The 16,408-nt window shown below is 43.6% G+C and overlaps 1 protein-coding gene across 9 annotated transcripts in view; it reads right to left on the bottom strand.

The window, feature by feature from the left end:
• The window catches only part of chd9 (chromodomain helicase DNA binding protein 9), a 287,584-nt gene that overhangs the window by 90,242 nt on the left and 180,934 nt on the right, over positions 1-16,408 (bottom strand). For all 9 annotated transcript variants that reach the window (XM_068049443.1, XM_068049450.1, XM_068049447.1 and 6 more), the window contains one exon: positions 14,476-14,686. In XM_068049443.1, the coding sequence (XP_067905544.1) occupies positions 14,476-14,686 (211 nt within the window). The remainder of the gene's footprint in view (positions 1-14,475; positions 14,687-16,408) is intronic.

Genomic DNA, 16,408 nt, shown 5'->3' with positions numbered 1-16,408 from the left:
AGGAATGTCCCAGAGAACAAAGGGGAGATTAACAAAGACTCCACCCTCACAGTCATAGGAAAAGGGAACCACCCATCCCCTGAAGTCAAATGTCTTTGCATGACAAAGTTCAGAATAGACCCGCCCACTACCAAGTCTTCTGAGAAAAAAAATGGGGAAATTAAAGCAGCACTGGCACCCAGAAAAGACCATTTTAATAAGCTTTAAGATTGGTGAATGAATGGAAATGAATGAGAGAAATGCATGTTTTTTCTTTCTGTATCTTATATTTCTCTCAAACCTTGTAATGAAATGCACCTTTTTTTCCAAATAGCATTTCATTCCACTGGGTGTGGAAGTGTCATGCAGGCCCCCACCTGCCAAGAATGAGGTACACATTATTTCGTCACATGAACATTAAAACTTAAAATTGCTGCTGGGAAGAAAAGAGGGCCTATCACAAGGAATTGCCAGGCCCCTCGCCGGAAAGACCTTTTTTGCTTACTGGCAGACTGTGTTGGAACAAAGGACCCACTCCCTGCTTCTCCAATACACAGAAGACCTGGTAAGGACAGTTTAGTCACATGACGAACTGTCTGTTTGAATCTGAACTTGTCACAGTGTGTTTAAAAGGTAGAAAGCTGTTTTCTCCTGGACTGAGAACACCTCTCTCCTATCTGCTCCCATCTCTTTCTCACGGAACTGAAACCATTGAAGACATACGAACCCAAAGAGAGAAAAGTCTCCTACAGTGAACAAGGTACAAGATGAATACTGGGCTCCAACGAAAAGCAAGACTACCTACAATCAAGGACAGCAGTGAGTTCGAAACACAGTTAAAAAAAAAACCCTCTTCAGAGATTGCCTCTCCAGTTTATTTTTCTTCTGCTCTTTTCTGTCCCTATCTGCATGTGCGTATCGCGTATGCATGCTAGCATGGGCGCAGTGTGTATCCATAGGCATTAACTGAATTAGAGTTTAAGTTTAATGTTTAATAAATTGCACTTTTCTTCTTTAAACCTAAAAGTTTGTTTATGCTCATTTCTTTGCCTTATAATTGGAAAGTGGTGAACAAGGATTCACCAAGGGGGAGCTCAAAACACAGTGTGTTTAAAAATTAAACCCTGTTACAATAAGACCAGGTGAAGACAGTAAAAGACCCCTAGATACCTTTCTCACCTGGTCATAACATTACTAACTACTCTTCCGTAACAATGCCTTGGTGTGTTGATAGCTCAAAATGTACAATATAGTCAAAATCTATAGTGTCATGTCATCATGAGAGTAGCATTTCTTATATTTGGCTTTACTGCATTCTCAATAACCATTTTATAAGAGCCAATTGAAGTTGTATTCTGTAGTTTCATCATTAAATTCTTGGATTACAGGTTTGGAAAATGGAAAAGATTATTCTTTTGTGTGCAATTGCATGCTGTTATTAAGAACGTATTTATGATGCTGCTACACTGAGCGCACAGAAGAAATTCTCATGTAAAAAGCAAATAAAAAATATTAATGCTCAGCTGCATTTCAACAAGCTCTTTTAAAAATCTCCTTTTCTTCCTAACAATCCTCGTACTGCTAAGAAGGTGGGTAGGGATAACACAAAGGCCAATGCTATGTCATTCCGGATATCCACTTGAAGAAATAAATACTCGCTTTGATTTCCCATCCTATGGAAAGCACCCAGGTCTCCATTCCCAATTTCTCTACAGAGCCTGACAGAAATGGAAAACTAATCAGGTTAGGAAATTAAATGTGGCAACGTCTGCTGTACCAACTTGTGACAAAAGAATAAAACATTAGCTCAGTGAGCTGACTTGTGTGAAATTCCTTTTCTTGGCTAAAGTTTGACTGTATTCAATTTACAAACATGTTAACCAAGAAAAGAAGCAAAAGTCAACCAACAGCTGCAAAAAGCTGACATGAACCCCCAAAACAGCCAAAATCTCAGAAACAATACCATACGACGTGAAGTGAGGACCTACACTGAGGACTGGATCTTGTTCCCCTCCCAACATCGGGCTCTGTTGCGGGTGTTGGTGGGGGGTGTGCGCGGAAGATCGGAGCGACAGCGGACCACACTGGGATTGCCGGGCCCAAGCTTACCGGTGGTGGGGAAGCTTTGTGGCAGCCCCTCCGCCGCTGTGCAATGGGACTCAACTTTACATATTTAAATTAGCTGTTTCCATTAATTAAAATCTAATCTGCAGCCATCTTACCACAGTTCCGGATCTTCAGCGCGACGGGTGGAAGTCCCGCCTCGGGCCAATTGAAGCCTGGGGATCCGTAAAATACAGGACGGATCCCCAGGCTGGACGGGAGTGGGATCGGCACCGACATTTACGTCGGAGTCCGGCTCCCGTCCGCCCAGCGTAAAATTCCGGTCGTTGTGGCTGCACCGGCTGAAAAACAATCTGCCGATTCTAATACCATCTTCCAGCATTTGGTCCGTGGTCCTGCAGATTAAGTCACTTGAGGTGCATATTCAGACTCCTTTTTAATGAGATGAGGGTTTCTGCCTCAACTATCCCTTCAGGCAGTGAGTTCCAGACCCCCACCACCCTCTGGGTGAAAAGGTTTTTCCTTATTTCCCCTCTAATTATTCTACCAATCACTTTAAAACTATGCCTCCTCGTCACTGACCTCTCTGCTAAGGTGAATAGACCCTTCACCTCCACTCTATCCAGGCCCTTCAAAATTGTGTACATTTCAATCAGATCTCCCCTCAGCCTTCTCTGTTCTAAAGAGAACAACGCCAGCCTATCCAATCTTTCCGCATAGCTGCATTTTTCCAGTCTTGGCAACATCCTCATAAATCTCCTCTGTACCCTCTCTAGTGCAATTACATCCTGTTATGAAGTGACCAGAACCACACACAGTACTCAAGTTGTGGCCTAACCAATGAGTTATACAGTTCCAGCATAACCTCCCTGCTCTTGTATTCTACTCCTCAGCTATTAAAGGAAAGGATTCCGTATGCCTTCTTAACCACCTTATCGACCTGTCCTGCTACCTTCAGGGATCTGTGGACGTTCACTCCAAGGTCCCTCACTTCCTCTACACTTCTCAGTTTATTCCTTTGCCTTGTTTGACCTCCCCAAATGCACCACCTCACACTTCGCCAAATTGAATTCCATTTGCCACTTATCTGCCCATCTGACCAGATCATCAATATCTTCCTGCAGCCTACAGCTATCCTCCTCACTATCTACCACACTGCCAATTTTTGTGTCGTCTGCAAACTTCTTGATCATGCCCCTACTTTTAAGTCCAGATCGTTCATATATACCACAAAAAGGGGACCCAGTACTGAGCCCTGCGGAATGCCACTGGAAACAGCCCTCCAGTTGCTAAAACAGCCGTCAGCAATTAGGGTTCTGAAGAAGGGTCGCTGACCTGAAACGTTAACTCTACTTCTCTCTCCACAGATGCTGAGTATTTCCAGCATTTCTTGTTTTTATGTCAACAATTACCCTTTGTTTCCTGCTACTGAGCTAATTTTGTATCCACCTTGCTGCATTTCCCTGGATCCCGTGGGATTTTTTTTTAAAAAACCAGTCTGCCATGTGGGACCTTGTCAAAAGCCTTGCTAAAATCCATGCAGACCACATCAACTGCACTACCCTCGTCTGTCTTCCTTGTTACCTCTTCAAAAAATTTGATCAAGTTGGTCAAACAAGATCTTCCCTTGACAAATCCATGCTGACTATCCTTGATTAACCTGTTGCTTTCTAAGTGACAGTTTATTACTGTCTCTCAGTATAGATTCCAATAATTTGCCCACTACAGAGGTTAGACTGATTATTCAGTCTATCCTTTGCTCCCTTTTTAAAAAGAGGTACAACGTTAGCAGTTCTTCAATTCCCCGGCACCACTTCTATATCCAGTGAGGACTAGAAAATGATGTTCAGACCTCCTGCTATTTCCTCTCTAAGCTTCTTTTAACAGCCTAGGGTACATTTCATCTGGTCCTGGTAATTTATCAACTTTCAAGGATGCTAATCCCATTAATACTTCCTCTCTTCCTATGTTTATCACATCCAATACTTCACACTCCTCCTCAACTACAATATTTGCAACGTCCCACGCTTTTGTGAAGACAGACGCAAAGTATCCATTAAAAACCATACCAACATCTTCCGCCCCTACACATAGATTACCTTTTTGGTCTTTTATGGGCCCTACTCTCTCCTTAGTTACCCTCTTAATCTTAATGTATCGATAAAACATCTTTGGGCTCACCTTGTTTTTGTTAGCCAATATTCTTCCATGCCCTCCCTTTGCTTTCCTAATTTCCTTTTTGATTTCACCCCTCCACTTTCTACACTCCTCTCGGCTTTCTGTAGTATTGAATTCTCGGTGTCAGACATAAGCTTTCCTTTTCTGCCTTATCTTACCCTGTCGGCTCCTTGACATCCATAGGGCTCTAGATTTGGCCATCTCAGCCATTTACTTTGTGGGAACCCCTTGAATCTCCCCTTTGAATGCCTCCCACTGTTCTGACATTGATTTACCTTCAAGTAGCTGTTTCCAGTCCACTTTCACTGAAGCACTCCTCAGTTTAGTAAAATTGGCCTTGCCCCAATTGAGGACTCTAAATCCTGTTCTATCCTTGGCCTTTTCCACAATTATGTTAAAACTGTCTGAATTATGATCACTCCCACCAAAATGCTCTCCCACTGCCACTCCTTCCACCTGCCCAGCTTCATTTCCTAAAACGGAGTCTAAAACTGCACCCTTTCTTGTTGGACTTGCTACATACTGGCCAAAAATGTTCTCCTGAATGCACCTCAAAAATTCTGCTCCCTCAGTTCCTTTCACGCTAAAACTATCCCAGTTATTATTGGGGTAGGTAAAATCCCCTATTGCTACCCGATTGTTAGAACCATAGAAGAATTACGGCACAGAAGGAGGCCATTCAGCCCGTCGTGTCCGCGCCGGACAAAAAATCTAGCCGCCCAATCTAATCCCACTTTCCAGCACCTGGTCCATAGCCTTGCCGGCCACAGCACTTCAGGTGCATGTGCAGGTACCTTTTTAAAGAATTGAGGGTTTCTGCCTCCACCGCCGTTCCAGGCAGTGAATTCCAGACACCCACCACACTCTGGGTGAAAAAGTTTTTCGCAATGTCCCCTCTAATCCTTCTACCAATCACCTTAAATCTGTGCCCCTGGTAATTGACCTCTCTGCTAGGGGTAACAGGCCCTTCCTGTCTACTCTATCTAGGCCCCTCATAATTTTGCACACCTCAATTAAGTCATCCCTCAGCCTCCTCTGTTCGAAGGAAAACAACCGTGGCCTATTCAATCTTTCCTCATAACTGCAACTTTTGAGCCCTGGCAACATTCTTGTAAATCTCCTCTGTACTCTCTCCAGATGTCTTAAGTCCTTTCTGTAATGTGGTGACCAGAACTGTACACAATACTCAACTGTGGCCTAACCAGTGTTTTATACAGTTCCAGCATTACATCCCTGCTTTTGTGTTCTATACCTCGGCCAATAAAGGAAAGCACTCCATACGCCTTCTTAACCACTCTATCTACCTGTCCTGCCACCTTCAGGGACCAGTGGACATGCACTTCAAGGTCTCTCACTTCTTCTACCCCTCTCAATATCCTCCCGTTATTTGTGTATTCCCTCGCTTTATTTGCCCTTCCCAAATGCATTACCTCACACTTACCTGGATTGAATTCCATTTGCCACTTTTCTGCCCACTCAACCAAACCATTGTTATCTTTCTGGAGTCTAGAGCTATCCTCTTCACTATCAACTACACGGCCAATTTTTGTGTCATCTGCAAATTTCCCAATCATGCCTCCCACATTTAAGTTCAAATCATTAATATATACCACAAACAACAAGGGACCCAACACTGAGCCCTGTGGAACACCACTGGAAACAGCTTTCCATTCACAAAAACATCCGTCAACTACTACCCTTTGTTTCCTGGCCCTGAGCCAATTCTGAATCCAACCTGCCACATTCCCCTGTATCCCATGGGCTTTTACTTTTCTGACCAATCTGCCATGGGGGACCTTGTCAAATGCCTTACTAAAATCCATGTAGACCACATCCACTGCACTACCCTTCTTGTTACTTCCTCAAAAAACTCAATGAACTTCGTAAGTCGTGACCTTCCCTTAACAAATCCATGCTGACTATCCCTGATTAATCAGTGCCTTTCTAAGTGGCAGTTTATCCTGTCCCTCAGAACAGATTCTAACAATTTACCCACCACTGAGGTCGGATTGACTGGCCGATAATTATTTGGCCTATCCCTGAGATTTGTCTACATATCTGCTCTTCTATCTCCCTCTGACTGTTTGGGGGTCTATTGTACACTTCCAGCAGTGTGATTGCCCATTTTTTGTTCCTTAGCTCAATCCATATAGCCTTATTTGATCAACCAGCATCTTATCCCTCCTCACAACTGTAATCGGTTCCTTAACCAAAACTGTCACTCCCCCTCCTTTCATATCCCCCTCCCTATCGTGTCTGAAAACCCTGTAACCAGGAACTTTGAACTGCCATTCCTGTCCCTCCTTAAGCCATGCTTCTGTAATAGCTAGATCATACTGCCACGTGTCTATCTGTGCCCTCAGCTCATCTGCTTTATTTCAATGCAAGGAGTATAGCAAATAAGATACCCATGAGCACAGCCAAACTTTTTTTTATTTTCTAACCTTTGTTTCCTCTGTCTTCCAGACTCATTCATTAATTTTCTGCCTTCCATTTTCATTTCTGATTTTGTCCCAAGAGTCTACACTCCGGTCCCCATTCCCCTGCCAAACTAGTTTAAACCCTCCCCAACAGCACTTGCAAAACGCCCAACAAGGAACTCAGGCCTGGCTCTGTTCAGGTGCAACCTGTCCGGCCTGTACAAGTCCCATCACCCCCAGAGCCGGTCCCAATGTCTCAAATCTGAAGCACTCCCTCCTGCACCATCTTTCCAGCCACGCATTCATCTGTCTTATGTTTCTATTTCTGTACACACTTGCGCGTGGCACTGGAAGTAATCCGACGGTAACTACTTTTGAGGTCCTGCTTGCTAATTTCTTACCTAGTTCCCTAAATTCTGACTGCAGGACCACATCCTTCTTTCTACCTATATCATTGGTTCCGATCTGGACCACGACTGCTGGCTGTTCACCCTTCCCCTTCAGGATGCTCTGCAGCTGCTCAGTGACATCTTTGACCTTGGCACCAGGGAGTCAACACACCATCCTGGATTCACGTCTGCGGTCACAGAAATGCCTGTCTGTTCGCCTGACTATAGAATCACCTATCACTATGGCTCTTCCAGTCTTCCCTGTACCCCACTGTGCAGCTGAATCGCCCGCCCACCACCCACTGGTAATATACCAGCAACGGCGGGAGGAGGCCCTTAAGTGGCAGTTAATTGGCCAAGACCATGGCACCATGGGTGGCTCAGGACCCCCAGGAGGCCGCCCTGCAAAACCTGGGGTGACCTCCTTGCGGGCTGGGCCACCTGCACGGACACCCCCACCCCCTCTCCAACCTCACGGGAGCCTCGCCGATTGTTCCTGGCGAGGCCCCACACACACACCTTCATTCTGGGGCCAGCGTCCCTCTTGCTCCTCTCCCTGGCTGCAGTCCCAGCAGTGGCCACCGCTCCCAGTGGTGCTGCTGGGAACGAGAGCTGCCGGCCCGGTTGTTTGGCCGGCAGCTCTTGGAGGTGGGACTTTCTGCCTCAGAAGGGTGAAGTCCCGCCCGAGGCCAATTAAGGGTCTGAGCCACGTAAAATCATAGTGTGGCTTTCAGGACCGGCAGAGGTGGGCTCACCCCCAACTTTTTTGGCTAATGGGCAGGGCCTCCAGCCTAACGTTAAATTCCAGCTGGGGTGTCCATAACTTTCCCTGCAAGGGTATCAAACAATCATTTTCATTGAAGTGGAAAAAATCTAATGTACACAAAAGGGTAGTTTACAACAATGGTGGATTTAGAAATTGCTGAAAAGGAGGAGAGTGCTGAAAGTGTGAAATCTTTCTAGGGGCAAGTTGGAGGCATGTCCTCCGAAGAAAGTTTTGATTTTTGGCTTTTCCTTTTGTGCATTTTCCTGCATTTGAAGTCCATTACAATTCTATCTTTCTAGCAAAATTTCTAGTGGAATAAAAATATTTTAAATATTCTTCTTCTTCTTTGGCCTCCTTATCTTGAGAGACAATGGGTAAGTGCCTGGAGCTGGTCAGTGGTGTGTGGAGCAGCGCCTGGAGTGGCTATAAAGGCCAATTCTAGAGTGACAGGCTCTTCCACAGGTGCTGCAGAAAAATTTGATTGTCGGGGCTGTTACACAGTTGGCTCTTCCCTTGCGCCTCTGTCTTTTTACCTGCCAACTGCTAAGTCTCTTCGACTCGCCACACTTTAGCCCCGCCTTTATGGCTGTCCGCCAGCTCTGGCGAACGCTGGCAACTGACTCCCACGACTTGTGATCAATGTCACAGGATTTCATGTCGCGTTTGCAGACGTCTTTAAAGCGGAGACATGGACGGCCGATGGGTCTGATACCAGTGGCGAGCTCGCTGTACAATGTGTCTTTGGGGATCCTGCCATCTTCCATGTGGCTCACGTGGCCAAGCCATCTCAAGTGCCGCTGACTCAGCAGTGTGTATAAGCTGGGGATGTTGGCCGCCTCGAGGACTTCTGTGTTGGAGATACAGTCCTGCCACCTGATGCCAAGTATTCTCTGGAGGCAGCGAAGATGGAATGAATTGAGACGTCGCTCTTGGCTGACATACGTTGTACAGGCCTCGCTGCCATAGAGCAGGGTACTGAGGACACAGGCTTGATACACTCGGACTTTTGTGTTCCGTGTCAGTGTGCCATTTTCCCACATTCTCTTGGCCAGTTTGGAGATAGCAGTGGAAGCCTTTCCCATGCGCTTGTTGATTTCTGCATCTAGAGACAGGTTACTGGTGATAGTTGAGCCAAGGTAGGTGAACTCTTGAACCACTTCCAGAGCGTGGTCACCAATATTGATGGATGGAGCATTTCTGACGTCCTGCCCCATGATGTTCGTTTTCTTGAGGCTGATGGTTAGGCCAAATTCATTGCAGGCAGCCACAAACCTGTCGATGAGACTCTGCAGGCACTCTTCAGTGTGAGATGTTAAAGCAGCATTGTCAGCAAAGAGGAGTTCTCTGATGAGGACTTTCCGTCCTTTGGACTTCGCTCGAAGACGGGCAAGGTTGAACAACCTGCCCCCTGATCTTGTGTGGAGAAAAATTCCTTCTTCCGAGGACTTGAACGCATGTGAAAGCAGTAGGGAGAAGAAAATCCCAAAAAGTGTGGGTGCAAGAACACAGCCCTGTTTCACGCCACTCAGGATAGGAAAGGGGTCTGATGAGGAGCCACCATGTTGAATTGTGCCTTTCATATTGTCATGGAATGAGGTGATGATACTTAGTAGCTTTGGTGGACATCCGATCTTTTCTAGTAGTCTGAAGAGACCACGTCTGCTGACGAGGTCAAAGGCTTTGGTGAGATCAATGAAAGCAATGTAGAGGGGCATCTGTTGTTCACGGCATTTTTCCTGTATCTGACGAAGGGAGAACAGCATGTCAACGGTCGATCTCTCTGCACGAAAGCCACACTGTGCCTCAGGGTAGACGCGATCGGCCAGCTTCTGGAGCCTGTTTAGAGCGACTCGAGCAAAGGCTTTCCCCACTATGCTGAGCAGGGAGATTCCACGGTAGTTGTTGCAGTCACCTCGGTCACCTTTGTTTTTATAGAGGGTGATGATATTGGCATCGCGCATGTCCTGAGGTACTGCTCCCTCGTCCCAGCACAGGCATAGCAGTTCATGTAGTGCTGAGAGTACAGCAGGCTTGGCACTCTTGATTATTTCAGGGGTAATGCTGTCCTTCCCAGGGGCTTTTCCGCTGGCTAGAGAATCAATGGCATCACTGAGTTCCGATCTGGTTGGCTGTATGTCCAGCTCATCCATGACTGGTAGAGGCTGGGCTGCATTTAGGGCCGTCTAAGTGACAACATTCTCCCTGGAGTACAGTTCTAGGTAGTGCTCAACCCAGCGGTCCATCTGTTTGCGTTGGTCAGTGATTATGTCCCCTGATTTAGATTTGAGGGGGGCGATCTTCTGGATGGTTGGCCCAAGAGCTCTCTTAATGCCATCATACATTCCTCTGATGTTTTCGGTGTCTGAGGCCAGCTGAATATGACTGCATAGGTGTTGCCAGTAGTCGTTTGCGCAGCGCCTGGCTGTTCTTTGTGCAGTGCTTCTGGCTGCTTTAAGTGCTGTGGATGTTAACTCGCTGGGGGCTTTCTTGTAGTTCAACAGTGCAATGCGCTTAGCAGCTATGACAGGTTCCAGCTCTTCATTATGAGGTTGAAACCAGTCTGCATTTCTCCTCGCACTTTTGCCGTAGCTGGTCAAAGCTGACTCATAGATGGCGTCTCTGATGTGGGCCCACTTGGTCTCAGCATCCCCTGTGGGAGTGTTTTGAAGGGCTGACACAAGGGAATTTAGAAATTTTTGTAACAGCTGTGGGTGAGAAATTCTGCTCGTGTTGATGCGCAGGTGGCCCTTCTGTTTGGAATGATGCAACTTCTTTGGTCTGAGTCTAACCTTGCTGCACACCAGGGAGTGGTTGGTGTCGCAGTCCGCACTGTGGAAGCTGCGTGTGATTTGAACACTGTTTAAGGCGGCTCGCCTTGTGACAATGAGGTCTAGCTGGTGCAAACGACGCGATCTTGGGTGCCTCCATGAAACCTGGTGACAGGGTTTAGTGTGAAAGAACGAGTTGGTGATGCAGAGGTTATGATAGGTACACAACTCAAGCAGCCTCTGCCCGTTCTCATTCATCCTTCCAACGCCATAGCGCCCAAGGCAGGAGGGCCATGAGTCATGGTCGGCCCCAACCCTGGCATTAAAGTCCCCCAGCAGGAATAGGTGTTCGGTGTTGGGGATGCTGCTCATGATGTTATGGAGTTCCTCGTAGAACTGATCTAAATATGATTTAACTGATTTAAATATGACTTTAATATAACAGAGTCTAATAAAGGTAATAGGTTACTGCTCTGTGTGAAATTAATGAAAAATGGGGTGTCAAAGGTACCAAATTTTCATACACTATCATCCAAAGTAATTTCTAGGCCACACTGCACCTTAAACACCATCAATAAGGTTTATTTTGTTGCACTGGAAATAAAATGTGTACAAGAACATGCTGTACAGCAATAGGCCAGGAGCTGAATTTTGTACCTGAATGTCTCCAAATTCCGACTTATAATCTATACACACTCAATGGTTATTGATGCAATGCTCACATTTCCCTGTGGAAATTGGACCGTTCTAATATGGAGGGTGCAAGCTCTCTCCCAAGTTATAACACGGTCAACAAAAAAAACTTCAATGCTGCATTCATAGACAAATTAAAAGCAGCTTAAGTTGCAGAAAATAAGTGACTGCAATTCACGCATAAACACTCCAGCTATCATAATCGTAAATGTCAATAAAACCCTAAATATTGGAACATCAGTGTAACTTCCTTAAATAAAACAAAACTCATCACTCAAACTCCACAACCTATTTTACTTCTAAATGCTGTTGATTTTGCAAGTTCAGTGACAGGATTGCTCGACAATTCAAATCATTCATATCTTGCAATTGTTGCAGCCAATTAATTACTTTTGAAGTGTAGTCACTGTTCTTGTGTAGGCAAGGACCCATAAACAACAATGAGCTAAATGACCATTTCATCTGTTTTAGCAGTGCTGGTTGAAGAATAAATACATGCCAAGACATTGGGAGAACTCCTGTGCTCCTTCAGATCGTGTCATGGAATCTTTTATGCCCATCTGAACAGGAGGATGGGACCTTGTTTTAATATCTCATCCTAAAAGGAGCTGTTTAATACTCTCAAACTAGGGAACTGCAATTAGCATCGATGAAAATAAAATTTCACTTGAGGCATCAGACGAGATGCCTTTCAAAATTCTTTTGGGAAAAAATAGGAAGTTTTTAAAATCTGCATTACACCAGTGCTTTGGGGATATATAACTTCCTGATTCTGATTCTTAGAAATCATCAGCAAATCTTAAAACTTCAGTTTGTCTCAGTCGGTTGCACAAAACAAGTATTAGCTTAAAAAGCCTTTGGTTGGCAGAGTTTCAAACCTAAATGTACTAACCTGATGACAGCAAACCTGAACTCTTTCAAGTTTGTAACATCCGTATTGTTGGTAACAGGTAACAGTCTAACAAAACAAAGGATCTTGGTCTTTAACAACAGGTAGAAAGATCTATTACAGCCAGAGGTGCTCTAATTTAGCCCAATGTACCCTATATGACTAAGATGCATTGCTTTAAATAGTACCTAATAAATGTAACAAAACAAATTTGTCAACATGTTTTAAAAAGAGCTTACCTTGCACATATGACAGATTACATGTACTGAAAACTGAACCAGAACCACTTTATGAACTAGCAGTAATAAAAGAATTCTGCAGCTGTGTTAGCCCCTAACCAGAATAGTCTATATGGATTAATGGCTTTGCTATGGCATCATTCTATAAAACAAACTATGTTGGCACCATGACAACTACAAAAATGACTCTAAAATAGTCCCCAAGGAGATTTGCATATCAATCAAATTTCACTACTTAAAGAACTCTGATTTCCATTTTCAATTAATTAACATGGGTAGACATATTGCACAAGCAGAATATTGCATAGGGCCACTGAATATACTGACTCCAATTATAAAATTTATACAAACGTTATTGTCAACAACTTCCTATGCAGTGTCTCAATATGGTGAGGGATACAAATAAATATTTAACAAATATATATATATAAACCTCATTATGGTATGCAGTGCCTCACTTAAAAAATGCATCTGAATTCAGTTTCTTTCGCATAATATAGAATTCCTTCCCCAAAGCACAACTTAAAAAATTAAAAGTTACTAAAAATAAAGTAGTTTTATTATGAAAAGTACTTCCATTTTTTTGTTAAATTGTGAGGACTTGCATTTTAAAATTGAAAAAGGATTCCACAGATGCTGGACTTTTTCTTAAAAAAAGGTCATTGTAAGGTCTTTTGGACTTGGTTTGTAAACAAACCCCACTGGAAGTCACCTGTCTTCAGATAATTACCCAGCAGGGACATTTTAACCTGGGGGAGATGTTTACAGAGAAGTGACAAGGTCAAGATTTAAAGGGGTCAGGAGGCTTGACTCATGAGAATTGGTTTTGGTTTCGCTTTGGACAGGCAGTTGGAGTTTTTAAAACCTGCCAGGAGAGCAGTCACCCTAGCTTAGCCTTTTCAGCCTGACAGCTTCTCCATCTCTTTGAGAAGCACATAAAAGCGAGTGTAAGAGAGAGAAATTGATGCGGCATTCGTCCTGAAAAGTCTGCTTGAAAACCCTGGTGCTGCATCTCTCCCGAGACGCTGGAAAAACCTGCTGGATAAATCCTGGACGCCAAGGGAATTGCTTCTGGGAACGATCCCAGTGACAGCCATCAACACGTATTTGGGATGCCAAACCAAAAAGGGACAACTGACATCTTTCCATATCTTCTCTTTTTTCTTCAAGAATTAGCAAGCATTTGGCCAAACTATTTTTTTCTTTTGTAACAGAGATCGAAATAGGAAATCTATGGCTAATCGGAGTGAAGTGAGTGAGTAAGTGAGGTGAGTGAGCAAGTGAGGTGAGAGTGAGGTGAGTGAGTTGAGTGAGTTGAAAGTGTGCGGTAAAAAGGGAACTTTCATATTTCAATCCGTGTGTTAGTGCTTTGCTTTGTTACTATTAATTCTTATTTTATAAATATAATTTTGTTGTTTATTAAAGAAACCTGGTTGGTGTATTTTATTCTTGGATAAAAAATAGAGTCTATGATTGACTGTATTGGTAACTGGGTAAACATTTAAATATATGTTGTGACCTGTGGAGAGGTGGAACTGGAAAAAACAGTGCACTCCTCCCGCCTGTTGTAACAATATTTTATCCAATAAAGATTACCAATATTTAAATTTACACTAAACTGTTTAATATCACTCAGTGTTTCAAATGCATTTTTAGACCAACATGTTGCTATGTTTGAATGTGCTCTTAAGTTTTGTTGCAGCCCTTTAACATAACTAATAACATTCCCATAGCATTGTCCACAGTTAGTTGATAGATACAAGTTTATCTTATAAAGCAGATGGTGATAAGTGATGGAAGAGACTTCAGCAAAGCACTTCATACAGCCTTCTGGTGGCCACAGCTGGCAACTATATTGTTACAGTTGATGTAGCAAACTATAATGGTAAAGACTGCCAGAAAAGCATGACCAAAATTCTTAACAAGTACTAAGGTCTGTGCACAGGATATATGAGCCTTACACAAATGTTTTAATACAAAGAATAAGGTTTCTGCTTAAAAATATTTAAAATACAGCATTTTATAGTAGCAGTTAAGAAAGCAAATGGGATTTCATAATTTTAAAGAAATTTGTATATCGTAACCTGTACCTTTTTTGAATAAGGTAGTCCTCAAGTATGTCGAGGCAGCGTACCATCTGGGAGAAGATAAGAACTTTGTGACCCCCAGCTTTCATCTTTGGGAGCAGCTTGTCAATTAAGACCAGTTTACCAGATGACTGGATCATTGCTTGTAGATGAAAGACTGGAGCAACTGGACAGTGCATCTCTCTGAATTCTCCTAGAATCTTTTCTTCAGCACCTAGTACCAAAGAGAACATTTATAATCCTGGTCCCATGCTTTTGATTACATTGCTGGATAAATAACCTGCATCATAAAACTCTTACTTCAATCAAATCAACATTACTTTATATGATATAGATTCATAGAGTCATTTACTGCACAGGAGACCTTTCGGTCCGTTACGGCTCTCCATGGAGCTATCCAGTTGTCCCACTCCCCCGCTCGATCCCCGTAGCCCTGCAAGTCTACTTCCTTCAAGTGGCCATTCAACCTGACGTCATTGATTGTCTCCGCTTTTTCCACCTTGTGAGCGTGTTGCAGGTCATTACCACCCGCTGCGTACAAAGGTTCTTCCTCTTATTCTCCCTGCATCGCTTGCCCAAAACATTCAATCTGTGTCCCCTAGTTCTTGAATCACTAGTTAATGGGAACAGTTTTTCCTTGATTAACTTATCTAAGCCTGTCAATATCAAACTGCAACAGCATATTAGTTGTAGATTACATGCTGTAAGCATGCAGCTAACAAGGCTCTGAGACAGCCCATTAAAACATACAACAAATCATTTAACACTACGAACAGGAATAACAAGTCTTCAGAATTCACAATTTATAGAAACCCTTAATTTTAATTAAAGTATGAAGGGTTTAGTTCTTACATGCACACTGGCTTGATGGAAAGCAGCCAGCACTGACACAATGGGTGGTCTCCTTCTGCACTTTCTATGATTTTATGAAACAATGTCAAGTAAACTTGTTTGTTTTTCTGTGAAGTTCGGACAACCATGAGAGTGCATATAAGCAGTATGTCATGTGTTCTGTATTGACGAACATAAAGGTTGCCCAAGCACTTTTTAATTAAGTCCTTGGCCGTGAAAATTGAAAAAGGCAAACTTAGATTGTGAATACATCTTGGCATTGCATTGAATGGGTAGAATAGTTTTTATTAAAAAAAAGACTGTTTAATCAACAGCTCAGATTCTAATTACCCTCCAAAGTTTAGCAAAGCATGCATCAGCCTGGATATTTCCTTAATGAATGCTGATTGAAGAGTAGCGAGTGAAAGGTGAGATGAGCATTTTACACATGCAAAATTACAGTTGCTTTTTAAAAAAAAATTCTTTCATGGGATGTGGGCATCACTGGCAAGGTCAGCATTTGCTGCCCATCGCTAATTGCCCTCAAGAAGGTTGTGATGAGCCTCCTTCTTGAACTGCTGCAGTCCATCTGATGCGGGTACACCCACAGTGCTATTAGGAAGGGAGTTTCAGGATTTTGATCCAGTGACACTGAAGGAATGGCAATATAGTTCCAAGTCAGGATGGTGCGAGAATTGGAGGGGAACCTGCAGGTGGTGGTGTTCCCATACACTGGCTGCCCTTGTCCTTCTAGATGGTAGAGGTCGTGGGTTTAGAAGGTGCTGTGGATGGAGCCTTGGTGAGTTGCTGCAGTGCATCTTGTAGAAGGTACACTGCTGCCACTGTGCTTAAGTTTTGCCATTCTTCAAGTCTGAACAGAGTTTTAGACTCTAGATTTTGGTTCAGGAAGCCAACCACATTGCCATGGTAAGATCATTAAAAGCAATGGAGTCTAATGGCTGAGAAAAATCATACCATAAATTGCAATCTTAGGTAGGCCTGAGGCCTGCAGCCACTATTTTCCTATGTTTTTGCATTTTACTTCTGCTTTGCTCGATTTAAAAAACCTGTATTAAACTTGGTGAATTTTTAAATGTTGCTTTGT

The sequence above is a fragment of the Heterodontus francisci genome, chromosome 17, assembly GCF_036365525.1.
Source record: "Heterodontus francisci isolate sHetFra1 chromosome 17, sHetFra1.hap1, whole genome shotgun sequence".
Classification (NCBI taxonomy): domain Eukaryota; kingdom Metazoa; phylum Chordata; class Chondrichthyes; order Heterodontiformes; family Heterodontidae; genus Heterodontus; species Heterodontus francisci.
Note: the sequence above shows the minus strand (reverse complement) of the source record. Positions and strands in the feature narration are given on the sequence as shown.